The sequence below is a fragment of the Erpetoichthys calabaricus genome, chromosome 2 (genome assembly GCF_900747795.2).
Source record: "Erpetoichthys calabaricus chromosome 2, fErpCal1.3, whole genome shotgun sequence".
In the NCBI taxonomy this organism is placed as follows: domain Eukaryota; kingdom Metazoa; phylum Chordata; class Cladistia; order Polypteriformes; family Polypteridae; genus Erpetoichthys; species Erpetoichthys calabaricus.
The window spans coordinates 73,318,101-73,336,119 of NC_041395.2; the positions used below are offsets into that span (position 1 = coordinate 73,318,101).

Here is an 18,019-nt window from a genome sequence, read left to right on the forward strand (position 1 = left end):
TCAATTCTAGTTCTAGGTAATGGACTATCATTACTTAGTAAACCAAATAAGACAGAGGCGACAGTTGGCCAGTCTGAATCAATTTAGTGCGGTTTCTACTGCAGACCATAAAAATATTCATTGAAGCGAAGGGGAGCAGAAATTACTGTCACATGCCCTAGGAGTACATCATCATCAAGGTTGAATCTCATTTTACATTTATTCTGGCAACTTTGTTGTTGTCCTGTCACTTGCCTGGCTGGATTTTGACATTGTGTATTGCAAATCTGTTATTTTCTCAGAATGTAGTGCTGTGTCTATCACAGTAGGATACCCGAAGATGGACCAATTCCTGCTATTGTGCAGCTAGCAGTGCTGCTCGTCATTTTCAAAACACTGATGTGCTTGCCAGATTGTGCCCTGCAGAGCAGTTTATTTAGTTCTGGGGTTATGCTGTTTACAAATACAATGGTTGAATAAATACATAAACAATTTTTCTGTTGTTAAAGTAATTGGACAAGATAAGCAGAAACATGTCTTAAAGTTTACACTGTCATATTTTAACCTTACTACATACAATTTAGATCTTATGGTGCATGTTAGTATATTTTAGATAGTCAGAAAAATGTAAGGTCAAGAATTGAATATTGAGTTTTGGTAAATGTATAATGTCAGTTACATGGCAGTTGCTTTGAAATACCTCTTACTTTAAAGACAGTAGGAAAAGTGGTAGCAACTGACATAAAAAAAAAATTGTTAAAACTAGCAATTTCCTTCAAAGGAAGTTCACAATCAATCTTTGTTTATTTCATATTTGTTTCACATTGACTAGAGTTAACCACTGCTGTCCCTGAGGTTTTTTTTTTTTACTTTGGGTGGATTTTTTTCCAAATACATGCAGTTTGACTGGTGTGAGTGAATACACAGGATTATTGTGCCTGGTAATGCACTGCCATCTGTGGCAGGGCGATAGGACCTCAAATTGATATCATGATAATTTTGCACATCATGATAAATTAACAATATTGCCTTTATTTTTTTATATAACAGTTGGTTGTTATGGTTCCCTGACAACCAAACATCTGTATTGCATAATAATACTATTAAACATGCATACTTGAGTATCTTAACAAATAATTTAAGGTTGTAATTCATTAAATGCAAACAGAATAACAGTGAACATTTATTGGACATTATATGATACTGCACTATACACATTTATAAAAATAATAGAACTTTGAATATTTATCAAATACAAACTAAATCTACTTGTCTTCGGTCATATATTTTTTCATTATACATTATGCCAGAAATTACACCAGAGATCAAAATATACATCTTATGAAAAAAGGTTGCAGTTATAAACAAACAGGAAAACGTAAGGTGAAGTTGCCTGATTTACTAACAAACATTTAAGGTAATAAACTTTCCATTCCTTCTTAAAATCCTCCTTTTAGTGGCTGCTATGCAAAGGTACTTCTTTGCTACCTTGTTTAGAGTGGATAATTTATTTGATTTTTTTTTTTAACCATTGCAGTCAGTTCCCTTCATGATCCAGCATTGTTGAAACATCTCCGCTCTTGACTAACACGTTGGGGCCAATTGTGTAACTTGACTTATTTCCTTTTAAAAAGCTTGCTAATTACCTTCTTGTCTTCTTTCTGCTGCACATATGTGGACTCTGCTATACTTTCATTGGGGACTTTGACAGACTCAGTTTGTGTTTTCACGTTATCCTTTATGGTGAGGGCATGGTGTAAAGTAATATATGTTGTTTTAAAACTGGGATTGACAAACCTGGCAAGGTCCAATAACTCTTGTGTGGTTGAGCCCAAGACCGCTAGAAGTGCCATGGATGATGTGTCCTTTTTGCTGATGAAAAATAACAAAGTTTTATTCACTGCATATTTTTTAAATACCACCTCATCTTCATTTGTACTTGAGTCATCCTTGTCTGATGGGAGTACAGCGATTGCTCATGATGTCTTGTGCTCAGAACACTGCTTTTCTTTTTAAGAAAGAACAAAGGCTGCATACGGCAAAAGCATTTTACTGGATGTGATATCTGAGTATTATAGTTTTTAAGGGGAAAGTAGTGAAGGTGCAAATTAGTGTTGCACAGTATACCAGTACTAAAAAAGTACCTACCGAATTTTTAAAGTGGTATTTTACCTGCTTTATGCAAAATTTGGTAAACTTACTACATGAAAATATGACTGAAATTGCATTCAGCTACCTTTATTGAAATGCTAGCTCTGTGCCTTTAAACAACAACACAGAACTGGCATGTGGATTCTTTGCATTCTCTGCAAAGGTGTGAAGTGGTATTTACAGTAAAAATAAGAAAAGTTAATATTAACGTATTTCGACAGGTTAACAAGTGCAACATTCACAAAGAACTGTCTGGTATGGCAACTGCAACATATCCGACCGCAAGTGCCTGCAAAGGATAGTGAAGACAACAGAGAACATTATTATTATTGGGGTGCCTCTCCCTTCACTACAGGACATATTTTACAAATGCAGTGTCCGCAAGGCCTGCAGCATTATGCCGGACCCCTTACACCCCTCACATGGACTTTTCACACTTCTGCCATCCAAGAGAAGATATTGCAGCATCAAAGCCAGATCTGCCAGGCTGCAGGAGAGTTTTTACCCCCAAGCTGTTAGACTTCTTAACACCATGCTGCCCCCTGGGATCTTCCACACTGCCTCAACCACCTCTAAAAACAGAACTTTTATACATGCGAGCCACTTTCCTGCAAAGACTAGTGTGCATGTAAAAAAGAACTGAAAATCTCATACTGACCTTTAAGTATTTTGACACTCTTGATATCTTTCAGCTGTGAAACATTCTGACCTGTCATTGTTTACACATGTCTTAAACAGCTATTATCATACACTGATAATTTCTGTATTATCTATATCTATTATTTTTGTATTTATTATATTACATATCTTACACATCAATATTGCTGCTACTTCTTTGTCTTGTCTTTGCACAATTCCTTGTCTCGTTTGTGTTTTAATTTTAAATTAAAATTTTAGTTCTATTTTTAATTTAATTTGCGCGTCATGTTGTTACACTGTGGACCCTCAGCTTCTCAATTTCGTCTGTCTGTATACTTGTATATGGTTGAGATGACAATAAAGTTCACTTTGACTTTGACTTTATTAGTCCCCAAGGACTTTTTGAAGTGTGATTTGTTCCAAATGTAAGTTTAACGTGTCAGGAAAGATTTTCAGAACTGTATTTTGGTTATTTCTTTGAAATGTTCTTAGGTTGAAATATTTCAGAGCCTAAAAATACTAAACATATTGTAATGACGTAGTTGACAATTCAGAGGGCCATATAGTTGCACAGCTGCTAAGCAGTGTGCTTTCTGAAGAAGTGTTGGGGTTATGCATATAAAGCATCGCAGTGAGCTATGGCCGGGCAGAGAGGAATAGGGGCTGGTGGAAGAAGTGTGAAAGTAAATGTTCTGTTGGAAGGTACATACATGAAAGGTGAAGACCAGTTTCAGAGGAGTCAGAAAGTTATTGCTTAACTGCAATACCAGCACAACATATTATTCTCATATCATAAAAGAATTTGAGAACTTAATTAAGAAACAACTACTTAACAAAACAGAGGCTCTTTTGGACCCTTACCAATTTGCATACAGAGCAAAGAGGGGTGTGGAGGACACCACAGCAACACTTTTGGATTTATTGTATGAGCACTTGTAAGGATCAAAAACCCATATAAGATTGCTGTTTATAGACTTTTCATCAGCTTTTAACACGATCCAGCCCCACACTTTAGTTGAGAAACTTATTGATAAATTCTGTTTGTACCCAAACTTGGTGGGGTGGATTCTGGAGTTTTTAACAAACAGAACACAAAGAGTGAGTGTTAATAGCTGTTTCTCTGATGGCCTAAGTACACCTCTGGGTACTCTGCAAGGGTGCTGCCTATCTACTCTTTTGTTTATCCTATATACAAATGACTGCAGGAGTTTACACAAGGATAGACACATCCTGAAATTTGCAGGCAACTCTGTTATTGTGAGTCTTCTACAAAATAGGGAAGATAGCCATGGACCTATTTTCAATGAATTTCTACAATGTTGTGATCACTCTAATTTACGACTTAATATTTCCAAGACAAAAGATATGGTTGTAGATTTCAGGTGCTCTCCACCATCCAGTGTCTCAAATTTAATTAAAGGGGCGACAGTGGAGATGGTTGAACAATACAAATATCTGGGAACAATCATTGATAACAAACTAAACTTTGATCTTAACACAGTGCAAATCTGTAGAAAAGGGAAGTCACGACTTTTCTTTCTTTGGAAACTCAACTGTTTTAAAGTGGACAAAACCATAATGACATTTTTTTTTATAAGTCCTTTATTGAATCCATTGTCACATTTGCTTTTATCTGTTGGTTTGGAAACCTCTGCAACAATAATCTAAATCATCTTAACAACATTATAACATTTTTCAGTAAAATTATTGGTTCATTAGCAGACATCTATCACTGAAATGTATTGCAAACCGGTTAGAAAGTGAGCCAACTCAATTCTGTGAGACAGTGGCCATCCATGTTTCACTAAATTTCAGCTGTTGCCATCAGGCTGCATATTCAGTTTTCCAAAGGTAAAAAGCAACAGATTTAAGAACTCTTTTATTCCTAGAGCTATAAACATTTTAAATTCTGTTACTTGTAGGGGTGATGCTAAATGTTAAATTCTGCATGATTATTTTGTATGCTGTTGAAAGTAATAATTCTTCTTTGCATTGTTGATCTTGAGTATGTGTTTATGCAATAACATTGGTTGTCAAATGTTGTGTCTTTGTTGTATCTGTTGGATCTCTGTAACAATTAGGGCTGCAAGTAATGATTATTTTGGTAGTCTACTAATCTTTCAATTTTTTTTTTTTCGATTAGTCACGGTTATTTCATGGCTGACTATTTTGATGCCTGCAACCTGTGCTTGCACATCCTGTTCTGGGCTCCAGTGCATGTCTTACCTCATCTGCTCATGTCTGTCCACCTGTGAATGTCACCCTGGTGCCTCTGCATTAACAGGATTAAAATTAATAATAAATTAAAATAACAACCAGTGATACATATGAATTTGAAAATAATCAGATGTTTTTATATTAGTGTGACCATCACAATAAAAAAGAAATACATTAAACAATACAAACTAAAGTGCACATAGTCTTTAAAGGAAAAAAGTGCATTTAACTTAACCAAAAATGGCCACTAGTGTGTGTTAAGTCCCATCCATCCATTATCCAACCCGCTATATCCTAACTACAGGGTCACGGGGGTCTGCTGGAGCCAATTCCAGCCAAGACAGGGCGCAAGGCAGGAAACAAACACAGAGCAGGGTGCCAGCCCACCGCAGGTCTTAAAGTCCAAAAGTTTAAATAAAGCTTTAATTCAAATAAAATAAAGCAATAATGTACAGTTTATAAAAGATTCAGTTCATATATTCCTGATTTCAGTGCAGGAACGTGAGCATTTCATCATGCTCTGGTGTGAGGCTGACTCTCTTCTTTGAGACAATGTTCCCAGCTGCTGAGAAGACTCGCTCAGAGGGAACAGAGGTAGCAGGAATACACAAGAATGACTTTGCCAATGAGGCAAGAGTGGGATACTTTGCCTCATTCGCCTTCCACCAAGACAGAGGATTTTCTGTCTTCAAGATGGGCTGCTTTCCAGAGAACATCAACACCTGGCATGGGATAACAGATAAAAATTAGCCAGTTGGCTACATCTGAAATGTTTAATATTGACATGTTTAATATGCACTATTCTTATTTCAGTAAATAAATCTTACTTCATTAGTGATCAGTTGTTTGTGAGCATCTTCTTCAGTGTTCTCATTGTCGCTGTCTGTTGAGTCACATCCAAGCAGTGAATCAAGAGCTAGTAGAGATCTATTTGAAGTTCTCTCAGCTGAAGTTGAAGTACCCTCATCATCTGGTCCTGTTGCTTCTTCGTGTCCCGTGGCAAGCTGGTTGTTTTGAGTAATACTCCCATTCATGGACTGGAGGGCCAGAGCCTATATTTTGTTCTGAACACTGAACCTCTCTTCTGGTTTCAGGAATTTCAACTTTCAAAAATGTGGGTCTAGTGCAGTTTCAATGATCACTTTGTTTGGATCATCATTTTTTAAGGTGACCTCTCTTAACCAACATGCAGTGATCTCCTCTGAAGCAGCTGCCTGGAAGGCCTGCACAGCAGCTGTATCATAAGCAGTGTGGGTGGATTTCAGAAGCCCTTTGACCAGTGGAGACAGAGCAGAGACAGTCGCATAGCTTTCCCCACTCAAGTAGACTGTAGCACATTCAAAGCCCTGGAGAGCTTTAGCCAGCTCCTCTGAAATGGTCCACTGATCAGCTTTGAGGTCTAGGTGTTGTTTCCCTCTTTGTGTTACTGTTGGGTCAGACAGAGTTGCAGTCAGTGGCCATCTTTGTTCCAGGAGGTGAGTTATCGTATAATAAGTGCTGTTTCACCTGATAGAGATATCTTGGACACGTTTGTGCTCCTGGGTCCCCATCTGTTTCTGCTTGGTCTTCAGCTTGCTTGAAGCCAGTTCACTTTGTTTAAAGTGCTCTATAAGATACTTTGCTGCTCCAAGTGCTTTACTGATCTGAGGGTGTTTCAGTGCATTATTGATCACCAACTTCAAAGTGTGGCCTGCACAGCGGACGGACATCCACCCGTGTTTTTCCTGCAAGGTGTTAGCAGCCAGGACGACATTGGAGCCATTGTCATGAACAACTGCCACAATTTTGCTTGGAGGGATCTCAAACTTTTCCACAGCCTGCTCAATCCATGCAGCGATGTTTGTCCCAGTGTGTCGTTCTTCTAATGGCGTGGTTGTGAGGCTGAAGCTAATGAGCTTCCAATCATCACTTATAAAGTGGCAAGTGATACCAAGATAAGCCTCTGTGGCAACACTGGTCCAGGCATCAGCTGTCAGGGCAGTCTTGTTCTTGGCTGATTTAGGAACAGTTTTCATCTGAGTAATAGCAGATTCATACTTTCCTTCAATAAGCTTTGTAAAATGAGTTCTGGAGGGTAAGGTGTAGTCTGGATGAAATGTGTTGATCATCTGCTTGAAGTCCTGATCTTCAACCATAGATATAGGTCGCATGTCATTGGCAATCATGTTCAGGATGCTTTCTGTAAACACTTCAGCCATTTGAGCAGTGCACGAGCCTCTCTTCAGGATAAACTCGTCTACACGCCTTTGCTTAGTACCCCTGAAACATAAAGAGCAAAAGAGAAAGATGTTTTAATCATCACACTCTGAAGGAAAAGTGTTGTAGTTTATCACATCATGTCCTATATTATGCCAAAATAAAAAAAACTGACTAAAATATGTAACAAGCTAATTACTGATATGCTCCAAAACATAAGTTACCTTATGTTAGTTAGAGATAGTTTACTATTCATATGAACTCAAATATTATATGAAAAAATAAGAAAAAAAAAAAAAAACTAGGACGGCTCAGCTACTCCTATTCAGTCGTTTACTATAGCTCCAAACACGTTAGCAAACATAACTGAAATTTATTATATTTACTTAACTATCCTTGTCGAAACCTTGATATACACATTATAGTACAAACATCAACGTTAACACGTGACACTAACTTTACTTGCTAAAACTTACCTCTCAAGAGACGCCGGCATCACAGCTCCAGGATGCTTGCGTTTCAGATGGTCATGCATCGCGGTGGTGCTGCCGTGGAAAGAAAGCTCCGCTTTGCATAATCTGCATTCAACTTTTTTTTTCTTTTTCGGTGAAGTGCTCCCACACTTTAGAAAGTTTCTGTCTCAATTTTTTTCCATCTCCTTCGCCCTCCTCTATCCGACTCTCCATTGTAACCACATTTATTTTCCTCTACATTCTTCTTCTCCTCAGATGTTCTTCTTCGTTGGTAGGACTGTGCGCAGTCTTGACAAACAATAACAGACGATACGGCCCCCAGACATTCATGTAGTGCATTGCAGTTATAAAAACCAATGTGGTTCTTTGTGACTGGAGCCTCTATTGAAGGTTCTATTTATGACGTGTCGACAATAAAAAAAAATCTGTGTCGACGATTTTTTGTAGTCGACGTCATCGATTATGTCGCCTAATCGTTGCAGCCCTAGTAACAATGTCTTCTGTTTTTGTACTTTACTGTTGCAAAGAAGTGTCCCTCTGGGATAATAAAATCTACCTAAACCTAAGCAGGAGTGGCACAGCACAATGTGCAGGAGCAGAATTGTGAGTACAGTACAAGAAAAGAAAGACAGAGGGGGAAGTAACGTGATGCTTTAGGGCCAGAATATGCAGGGAAGTCGGTCAGATCTAGAAACAACTGAAAAGAAAATGATGTTCCTTACAGCCTTAATTGAGGGGTGATGTCTGGGGCATTATGGTAAATCTGGCGACAGTAATAGGTTTTTGGGTCAGGTGAGCTCCAGCATGTGTACCCTTGTTGTTTTTGGTCATAGATGTTACAACATTTAAATTAAATGCACCACTATTCTATTGCTGTTATGTTTTAGCCTGAGGTCCTTCCCAGGCTGTTATTCCAATTTTTTTTTTGTGTGTTTTTTTTCTCACTATTTTGTTTATGTTAATATTGTTATTTATGTTTGTTATTTGTGTTGTTATGTGTTTTTATTTGTTTGGGGTTTTATTAAGTTTCTATGTGTCTATGCTTCTTCTTTTATGTTCGATGTGTGTTGTGATTAGTTTCCCTTAAAAGTGGGGCCATAGGTTCATTTCGGTGAATGGACAGCTTAAATCATGACAATTGCTACAACAACAACATTTATTTGTATAGCACATTTTCAAACAAATGATGTAACTCAAAGTGCTTTTCAAGATGTCTAAAAAGTAGTTGCATGCACAAAGAAAAACAAATTACAATTAGGTAAGAGTAATAATGCATAATCAGAATACACAAAGTAAATAATGCATACTTACATAAGACAGATATATAATTTTTTAATATTAAAAATGAATAATTTTTAAGTCTGTAAATGATGGACAGATGAGGTGGTTAGTTGTCCAGGGTGGACAGAAAAAAACAAAAAATAAAAAACTCCAGTTAAACTGGGGAAAAAAAATAAAATCTGTAGGGGTTCCAGGCCAAAAGACCACCCAGCCAACAATGGGCATTTTGCCTAATATAAATGTTCTTAAGTAGTTCTTTATTACAATTGTTGTTCAGTTTCCTCAATACATTATAAAGGAAAAAACATTATTTAGTGAAAAATTTGAACTTATGATGTATGCTTCTGCGCTTATATGTTATATCAAAAGCTGGTATCGATACAGAAGCCAAACTTTTTAGTACCAATCCAACACTAGTGCAGAGTGAGGAGAACTTTTATCAGACATACTAACAGAAAGAAAATTAGGTCTGTGAGAGACCCTTAATGACGGTATCAGTAAATTTTTGTTACATCACCCAGCCTTACTGTCATCGATTGTAGCTGGAATGGACCTGTGATTCTAAAGCTGTATTACACAGGTTAACTGAGTGAATGGGTGGATGGATGAGTATTTTAAAATTTCTGTATTTCTTTAACTTTTATAGGCCTATACAGGCAGAATCTGGTGAGCCTTGTAAGCAGATAGGGTGTGGGTTTCTCATAATAGTAGCATTAAACTGAAAATAAGTTCTGAATTCCCATGACCCTTCAAATTAAAAAAAAAATGGTCTTGGAAAATAGATATATTGATGTTTAATGTCTTGCCACAGACAGTAAAATGTGGCTGGGACATCACACATTAGGTACATTTCCTGGGAACACATACATCCATCCATTTTGTAAGCCCTGGTTAAGAACTATTCCAAATGCATTTAACAATGATCGATCTATAAATTAGGTAATATTCATTGAATTACAATAGAGAAATGACTGTGTGTGACATTTTTGCAGTATGTGCATTGCAATATGCAGCTATATATAATATGCAACAGAAAAAATGTTAAGGCTTGTGACATCTGTGTAATATTTATTTCTAACTGCCAGTCAGCACAGTTGTCTTTAGATCATAAAAGAGTATTGTTGGAGTAGTAAACAGTAAAAGTACAAAAAAAATCATAACAACAACAACAAAATATTCAAGCCATACATAGTTCAACGTGTATGTGTCTACACCACATGTGCATATTGCTACAATGATACTATACTACAGGTGGCATGATGTTCAGTTGTCAGACTTGTGGCCTTAAAACTTCCCAGTCCTGGTTTGAATGCCAGCCTGGACACTACCATTATGGAGTTGCCATGTTATCCGGGAGGCTTCATTGTTTTTTTTTTCTTCAGGTATTCTGGGTTTCCTTCCGATTTCAAAAAAAAGTTTTTGTAAGGGTTATTGGAGACTAATAATTTATCATGTGTCACTGAATATGCTTTTTGATGAACTGGCACTCCATTCAGGGTTAGTTCCTACACTACATATACTGCTACAGAGGATATGCACCAACTCTTATGACCAAGAACTAGATAAACATGGTAAAAGATTTATGGATAGTACTGTATGTCATCCCATAATATGTATTAACTCTATTTTACACATGCATTTAACACTGGCAACCAAATTTGTTGTCATATCCTGTCAATAACAGCTGTATGTTCTCATAATTTAAATAATATTTGATCTACAAAAAAGATAAAATCATTTAACATTCCAAGTTACAATTTCATTAAATACTATGGTGGCACACATTTTCATATTTGTATGACTTTGTGAGGCTTGCCCTCTGTTAAACCTAGTTTGGATATCACTTTGTTCACATTTTGTTCTTGTGAAATATTAAATAGATATGCTTTGGAGTCTCTTGCATTTCCAGCCTAGTGCTGCAGCAGTTTGCTGCTTATCTGCAACTAAGTGTATTATTTGATGCATTTCTTAGACAAATCACTTTCTTTCATTCCAAGTTGCCTTAGCCACTGGATTTACTCAACCAACAAAAACCATTGCCTAGACAACTTGTGACAATAGATGTCCAAGCATAACTAGTAGCAAAATGGACTGAAGCTTTCCTTAGGTATGGTGTCTAAGCTGTTGAATAGCATTAACTGTACTGCAGCTGTGTTTGATACTTTGTCAAGCCTTGCAGAGCCTGCTAATATCACAAAATAACTTTATGATTCTATAAAGTAGTATCTGCTATTGTTTATCCTTATAGTTCCCACTGGGATGTTTAAACTGAGATATCAGGTCATTACCACATCTAAGCTTTAAATGAGAATTTGTACTAGCTGATGTTTACAGTTAGACTGGTTTTAAATGATTTATTGGCTCAATATGTGCATGTGGAATTGAACAAGTCACTTATAGCTGAATTCAGTGTTTTCAGTATCTATCCTTTTTTGTTAATGTTGAAAATGCTTTCACACTTGCCTTCCTTGAATTCATATTTCCTTTTGGAGAGATGTATTTAAGTGCTAGAAGTTATTCTAAATCATATATTTAAAAGTAATTAGGGGGGTGATCTTTGGTATTAATCTTATATAAATTTTGCTTTCCAAATATACTCAAGAATGTTTTTTTTTTTTCTTTTCCCTGCACAAAGCTTAGTAAGCTTAGTAAAAAACCTCCCATTGGCTGGTGAGTTGTTCATCTGTGCTGAAAGTCTAAGAAAGATGAACAATGATATTGTCATCAGAATTTTTGTACTATGGCGAAGGGTATAGTGATAACTGGTTTATATATTCTGTTATTGCAGGAAGGTAACACAGTGGTTAGCACTGCTGCCTGAAATCTTGAAGGACAAGGATTTGAATTCTATTCTGGTCACCCTCTGTGTGAGCGTTACACACAGTTAGTCCAGTAACATCACACATTTCAGAGATGTAGAAATTACATTATTTAGCAACCACTGTTATATCACTGTAATTTTTTATCACCTCTTAATCTCTGGTTTGTTAACTAAACAGATGGGACACACACACATCAAACTCAAATGTGTAATGAGAAATAGGTAAATACATCAAAATATCAGATGTATATTAGCACCATGTATTAATGCCTGTTGAACGAAGACTCCTGGCTAAGCAATAAGTCACATAAATCCCGAGTATTAATTCCTGTAAAAGCTATCCAGATCACCATATCCAACAAAAAACAATATGAATAGGTTTCCACATACACAGTAGAAATAACTTAAGAAATTGAAATATCCAGAAAGAAAATAAAAAACAGTTTAAGAAAACGAGTTTAAAGGTGCCTAAATATAATAAAGATTATGATGTAGATACAGGTATCTGAGTTATAGTCAGGATTCTGATACAGATGCCACTGGTAGCGATGTGGTAATTCCAACCATAAGGCTTTCAACTAACTAAAAGTAAACAATGTTGTACATGTTAAATGTGAGAAGATACTCATACTATCCAGACATATGTTTAAACACTAACTGATAAATGAAACCAAAGTATGATCTACGTACTTATTCATACAAACTCTCAAGAGACCAGTGAACTTTGCATTTAATACAGTAACATCAGTTTAGATTCGATAAACTTTATTAATCCCAAAGGGAAATTGAAATGCATACAGCAGCAGAAACATAAAACACAGAAATACAGACTCAAAAGACAAATAATACCATCAATCAAAATAAATATAACTGTTTTATGCCGAAATTGCAAAATTAAGTACAGTATCAGTATTTAATTTGGGACATCACAAGGAAGCACTGATTTGCCTGATAGTGGGCAGAAAAGTTCCCCAGAGATGCTTTTTAGCACACCATGGTAGAATGAGCCTGCAAATAAAAGTGCTCCAAGCGAGCAGTTCCTGGAGGGGATGAAGCAGCATTTTCATGAATGCATCCAGTTTTGACACCATTCTTTTTTTTCTCAGCAGCTTTCTTTGTTTCCAGGGTTATCCCTGTGATGGTGCAGCTTTCCTGATAGGTTTGTTCAGGCATTGTGCATCTTTTGAGCTCAAGTTGCTTCCTGATGGACCATAGCATTGAATAATACACTGACTACTTTGGACTGATAGAACATTTCCAGCAGTCTCCTCGAGATGTACAGTCTGCTCTGGCCCTTCTTGTACAGTCCCACTGTGTTGTCAGTCCATCTCAGTTTGCAGTTTATGTGAACCCCCAGTACATGTAGCTTTGCAGCAATTTTATGTCCTACTCCTAAATGGTGACTGGTCTCAGAGGCTGTTTTGCATGCCGGAAGTTCACCACCAGATCTGTTGTCTTGCTGATGTTGAGCTAGTTCTCCCTGCACCACAAGACAAAGTCCTCCCAAGCCTCCTGCTCTCCGACTCTTCTCCATTATTAATATAGTCTATGACAGAGGAGTCATGTGAATATTTCTGTAGGTGGCAAGTGCTGGTATTGTACTAGAAGACTGTTGTGTAGAGGGTAAACAGGGAGGGAGACAGGACAGGACTGCGGTGCTCCAGTATTATAATCCAGGGGATTGCAGGGGCATCAAGATGCAAAACCTTGAGCTTTTTCCCCAGTAGGTGAGGCAGGGTGATGTTAAAGGTGTCAGAGAACATTATCATGATTGTCTTGATGGCTTTGGCCAAGTGACAGTAGGCTCTGTAGAGCATGTAGATCAGAGCATAACTGTGAGCCCACTAGTATATGACTTACATTGAAGCAAAGTCGACAAATGAAGGTGCATGGAAGTGTGTAAATTTCAAACGTAGCATCCCATGCTTAATGATTTTTGTAGACAAACCTGTTTTTGGCATTTTCAAGTAAAACATCCATAAAGCTTCTCCACGTAATAGAGCTTTCTCATAATCACTGCCCCTTGGATGCCAGCGAACAATCTCCAGGACAATGTATTTCAAGTCGAAGACTAAGTGGTTGCATTCTCTAAAATGTCTTAACTTGTGACCCATCTGACATCCTCCTGATATCACTTCTTTGTTCCAGTATGTGCTTATGAACTGATTGTTCTATTTTGTCCACACAGAACAATAAACTGGGACAAAAGACTAGATATATAACATCCTTCGTCCCATAATCAGATCAGTGCTTTCAAAACAAATTTATTTTCTGTGTTTGATTTTCTTAAAAATGAAGCCAGATTTTAAAGAGTGACTTTAAATTGTCTCTTTTGTAACTAAAAAGTATGAATAAAAAACTAAGACTAATAAGACTTATTAAACAAAGTACTATAATTTTTTGGTTCTAAATACGTTTTCTTATTTTACTGTGAAACATTTTGATACAAGTATCATCTGACTAAATTTAAACAGTTTAATGCTGGGGTTCCCTTTTTAAGTCGATGGCCCCCAAAGCATTGTACGATCAGATCAGGGCCACCCACTAATATAAACCTAATGCTGCAAAGTTAGAACACAACCTTGTACTTCAGTTACTGGTAACAACAGTAACACAGCATGATTTGGGATAATTGTAGACCTTATCAGAATAAAAGTAATGCTTAAGTACAGTACGCTACTAACACATATAAGACCAAATGTTGTTTGATATCTGTAGGCAAGGGGTTCCAAATTTTTTTTTCTTGGCATACCCAGCCACCCAGGAATTGAATGTTTCGAAATGCCATCATTTATTCCATTTTAAATTTTTATTGAACCTTGCTTAGGCACAAACAACTAAAAGTGATGTTTCTTAAAAGCCCCAACCCTAAAATTTTATTTTGGAAATTTAACAAATGATTACTGATAATTTTTATGTAGGTGTGGGTATATATTTTTTAGTTTTTCTTATGTAAGACAAATGCTTTTTTCATAAATTATTTTTATGTAAGAAGAGTAGGTGATTTGATATGGAATTAAAAACTGAAAGCCTAAAATGTCTATACTTTTAATATCCAAAAATTATACAGTAAACAGTATACAAGTGAATTCAGATCAAAATAAGTAATCACAATTTACATAAAACTTCAGGTAAAAAAAAGCAAAGTAACTTGAAATAACAGCAAAATAATTCCAGAACATGTCGTTTTTGGAGATGCTATGACCCAGGCTTCAAGCTATCACAATTTAGCCCTTGTCAAAGTCGTTCATATCCTTGGGCTTACTCATTTTTCCTGCTTCCAAAACACCACCTTCACCACTGTTCACTTGTTACACCACTGTTCACTACAATGGACAGGTGCCATTGTAATGAGTTAATCAATGTTATTATCTTTCACCTGTCAGTTATGTGAATGTTGTGGTGGATTAATGTACATTGTAGTGTTTGAGATATTCATAGTAATGCTTTCATTAGGGCTGTGCAATATACCAATACTGGAAAAGTATTGAAATACCCAATTTTTAAAGTGGTATGCCCTAAGCTTTTCAGGATGTTTGATACTGGAAGTAAATATCAGTTTCCCTCTTAATCCATTCCCTTGACACTTGATATTGTAGTGGTGGAAAAATGTCTTTTTTGTACACTAAATTAAAGGAAACTATATGGTTCAACATGATCAAGACTTTACAGCTATCAAAAACAAGGCTATATGTAGTGCGGTGTGAGGGTACTTGCCACCAGAGAGATTTTGAATAAGACGGGAAGTTTTTGAGATTCCTGTTATTTGCTTCAGGAACTGTTTTGTTACCAGTACTGAGGTCTGAACAGCTGAAACAGACCAGGGGTGAGGGGATAACAGGCTGCTTGCTGCTTGTACTGATCGACACATTTACAAAACAAAAGATGCTAATGGAAAGGTGCGAAGGAATTTAACCTGTACAACAGATGTAATTTGTCATCTAAAAGAAGTATAACATTAATTTCTTAGCTTCAAGGTAAAGGAGTGGGGAAGCCCTCACTGTCTACACTGCATCTGGCTACTACCTACTGTATTTCTCTGTTGCTCATAGCTGAAATACAGTGTTTCCAAATAAAAACACATCACTTAACACAACACACACAGCTAAAGAAAAAATCATATTACAGTACTAATGTATTTGATCATACCTCATACTGTTTGCAACAAGTAGCATTTGTGACAGTCATTCTTGGACCATTTGTCTAAATGAGCATTTGGAAAATCATGTACCATTTGTGGACACTGAGATGAATAAAAAATTGCCTATTAATTTTAATTGTGTAATAGACATGATGTTAGGAAGCATATAAAATAAATGTTATTTGTCTTTGCCTTTACAGTGCATTCTATTTAATGCTGCAAAGTAAAACGTTGCATTCTTACTGACTTTTTCATATTTATTACAGTGTCTGAACTGCAGGAAGAAGGAATCAATGCCATTAATCTACCTCTTAGTCCAATTCCCTTTGAACTCGATCCTGAAGATACTATGTTAGGTAAGGTATGAAGTTTGTATCTTTTTTCTAATTATAGACTATAAGAGCACTTTGTAATTATGAAATCTCTGTTTTTCAGAGGAAAATGAAGTCAGGACTATGGTTGACCCAAACTCAAAAAATGACCCCAAGCTTCAAGAACTGATGAAGGTGACCATATATTGTCCAGTTTTTTTTATTACTGTGGGAAATATAAAAGTACATATTCTGTTTTTGGCATTTGTATTGTTTTGTGTTGCTAAAAGTTGCTGGTTACAGCTTTAATGTGAAGTAGCTATAGAACTGGTGACCACTACATTGACAAATGGAGAACAAATGTTAAATGCGCATGCGTTTCTTTCTGTTTTTTTTTCTTTTTGGAAATGAGGTAATGGTCTTTTAAACAAGAGTTGTATTTTACATTGGTCCATATTTTATAACCTTTGCATGCTAAAATAAATGTATGTAGCTTCCAGTTGGTGATGATTCCAATTTGTGTTTTTTTGTGTTTTTTTTTTAAATAACAAAAAGGGAGGGATTTATTAATAAGCACTGAATTTAGTATATTTTGGTCATTTACAGGTATAAATCTCCTTCCATCCATATTTTTACTAAACCAGTTTATTCTATTTTTACATTTGCAAGGAGAAAACAAACATGACATTTGTCATTTGAATTAACTGTATAATTTTTAAACTGTTTTTTTTAGAACAGAAGTAAGGCTCACCAGTCTGTCTGATGTGTCAGTGAAGTACATTATAATATATTGTTTTTTATGTTCTGACTGGATTTCAGTATGTCAGTGTAAAGTCGTTTCATTTCTGTATAGCCCCCCTTTTTTAAAACCATTTATACTGTATTTGCTTAACTGAAAGCCAGAGTGTGCATCTGTGTCAAGATGACAATTTTTATAAATATACTTTAACTGGTTGGTCCAAAACAGTTTTATTGCAGATATTCTGCATATATAAGTACATTGCTATAGAACCTGAAAGTCTAAAAATGCTGATTTTGGAATGTCAAATCTTTTGATTCTTGTTTATTGCACATTTTTGTTTAGGAATTTAGATGTTGTAAACTGTTATTTATAGGCAGTCAACTGATTTATGTAATTAAATTCAATTTGTAAATAATACTTTGGCATTGACACAAAAAATTTAGGAAACAGAAAAAAGTGGCGTAATATTTCAAACTTAATGACAAAATGCATAGATGACAAAAGATAAAGAAATTATATGCACTTGTGGTGTTTCCCACCTCTTGCTGCATGCCACTGAAACCTTCTGTTAATGAAATTCAATATAGCACTTGCCATTCTTTTAACGACTATACATTTGTTAGTGCTCTCTTCTTGGGGGAAGGTGGTCCTAAAAACAAAGAACATGGGTCATGTTTATCTCTTTGAGAGGTGTAAAAGTTTTTCTGTTTTTAATGACTGAGCATCTCCCTTATTTGTTTCTCTGCAGGTGTTAATAGACTGGATCAATGATGTGCTAGTTGGTGAGAGAATCATTGTCAAGGATCTGGCTGAGGATCTATATGATGGACAAGTGCTCCAGAAGCTATTTGGTAACTTCCCCTATCTCCCATTTTCTTTTCTCCCTTATATGTACACAAAATGAAACTGTACAAGTGCATACTGCCTTGTTTTGATTAAAAAAGCTGTACTTTTCTATTATTTACTCGGTGTAGTTATTCAGGGTGCCATGCCTTATTATTATACTAGTATTTCTGCCCTTTGACACTCACTTCAATTTAGTTTATCCGTATATAGTGCTCATCGGTA

General features: G+C 36.1%; 1 protein-coding gene across 1 annotated transcript in view; it reads left to right on the forward strand.

Moving 5' to 3' along the window:
- parvaa (parvin, alpha a) overlaps positions 1–18,019 on the forward strand; it is a 199,033-nt gene that overhangs the window by 72,708 nt on the left and 108,306 nt on the right. Inside the window, exons 2-4 of the mRNA XM_028793917.2 lie at positions 16,165–16,254; positions 16,334–16,404; positions 17,700–17,802. Coding sequence (XP_028649750.1) covers positions 16,165–16,254; positions 16,334–16,404; positions 17,700–17,802 — 264 coding nt within the window. The remainder of the gene's footprint in view (positions 1–16,164; positions 16,255–16,333; positions 16,405–17,699; positions 17,803–18,019) is intronic.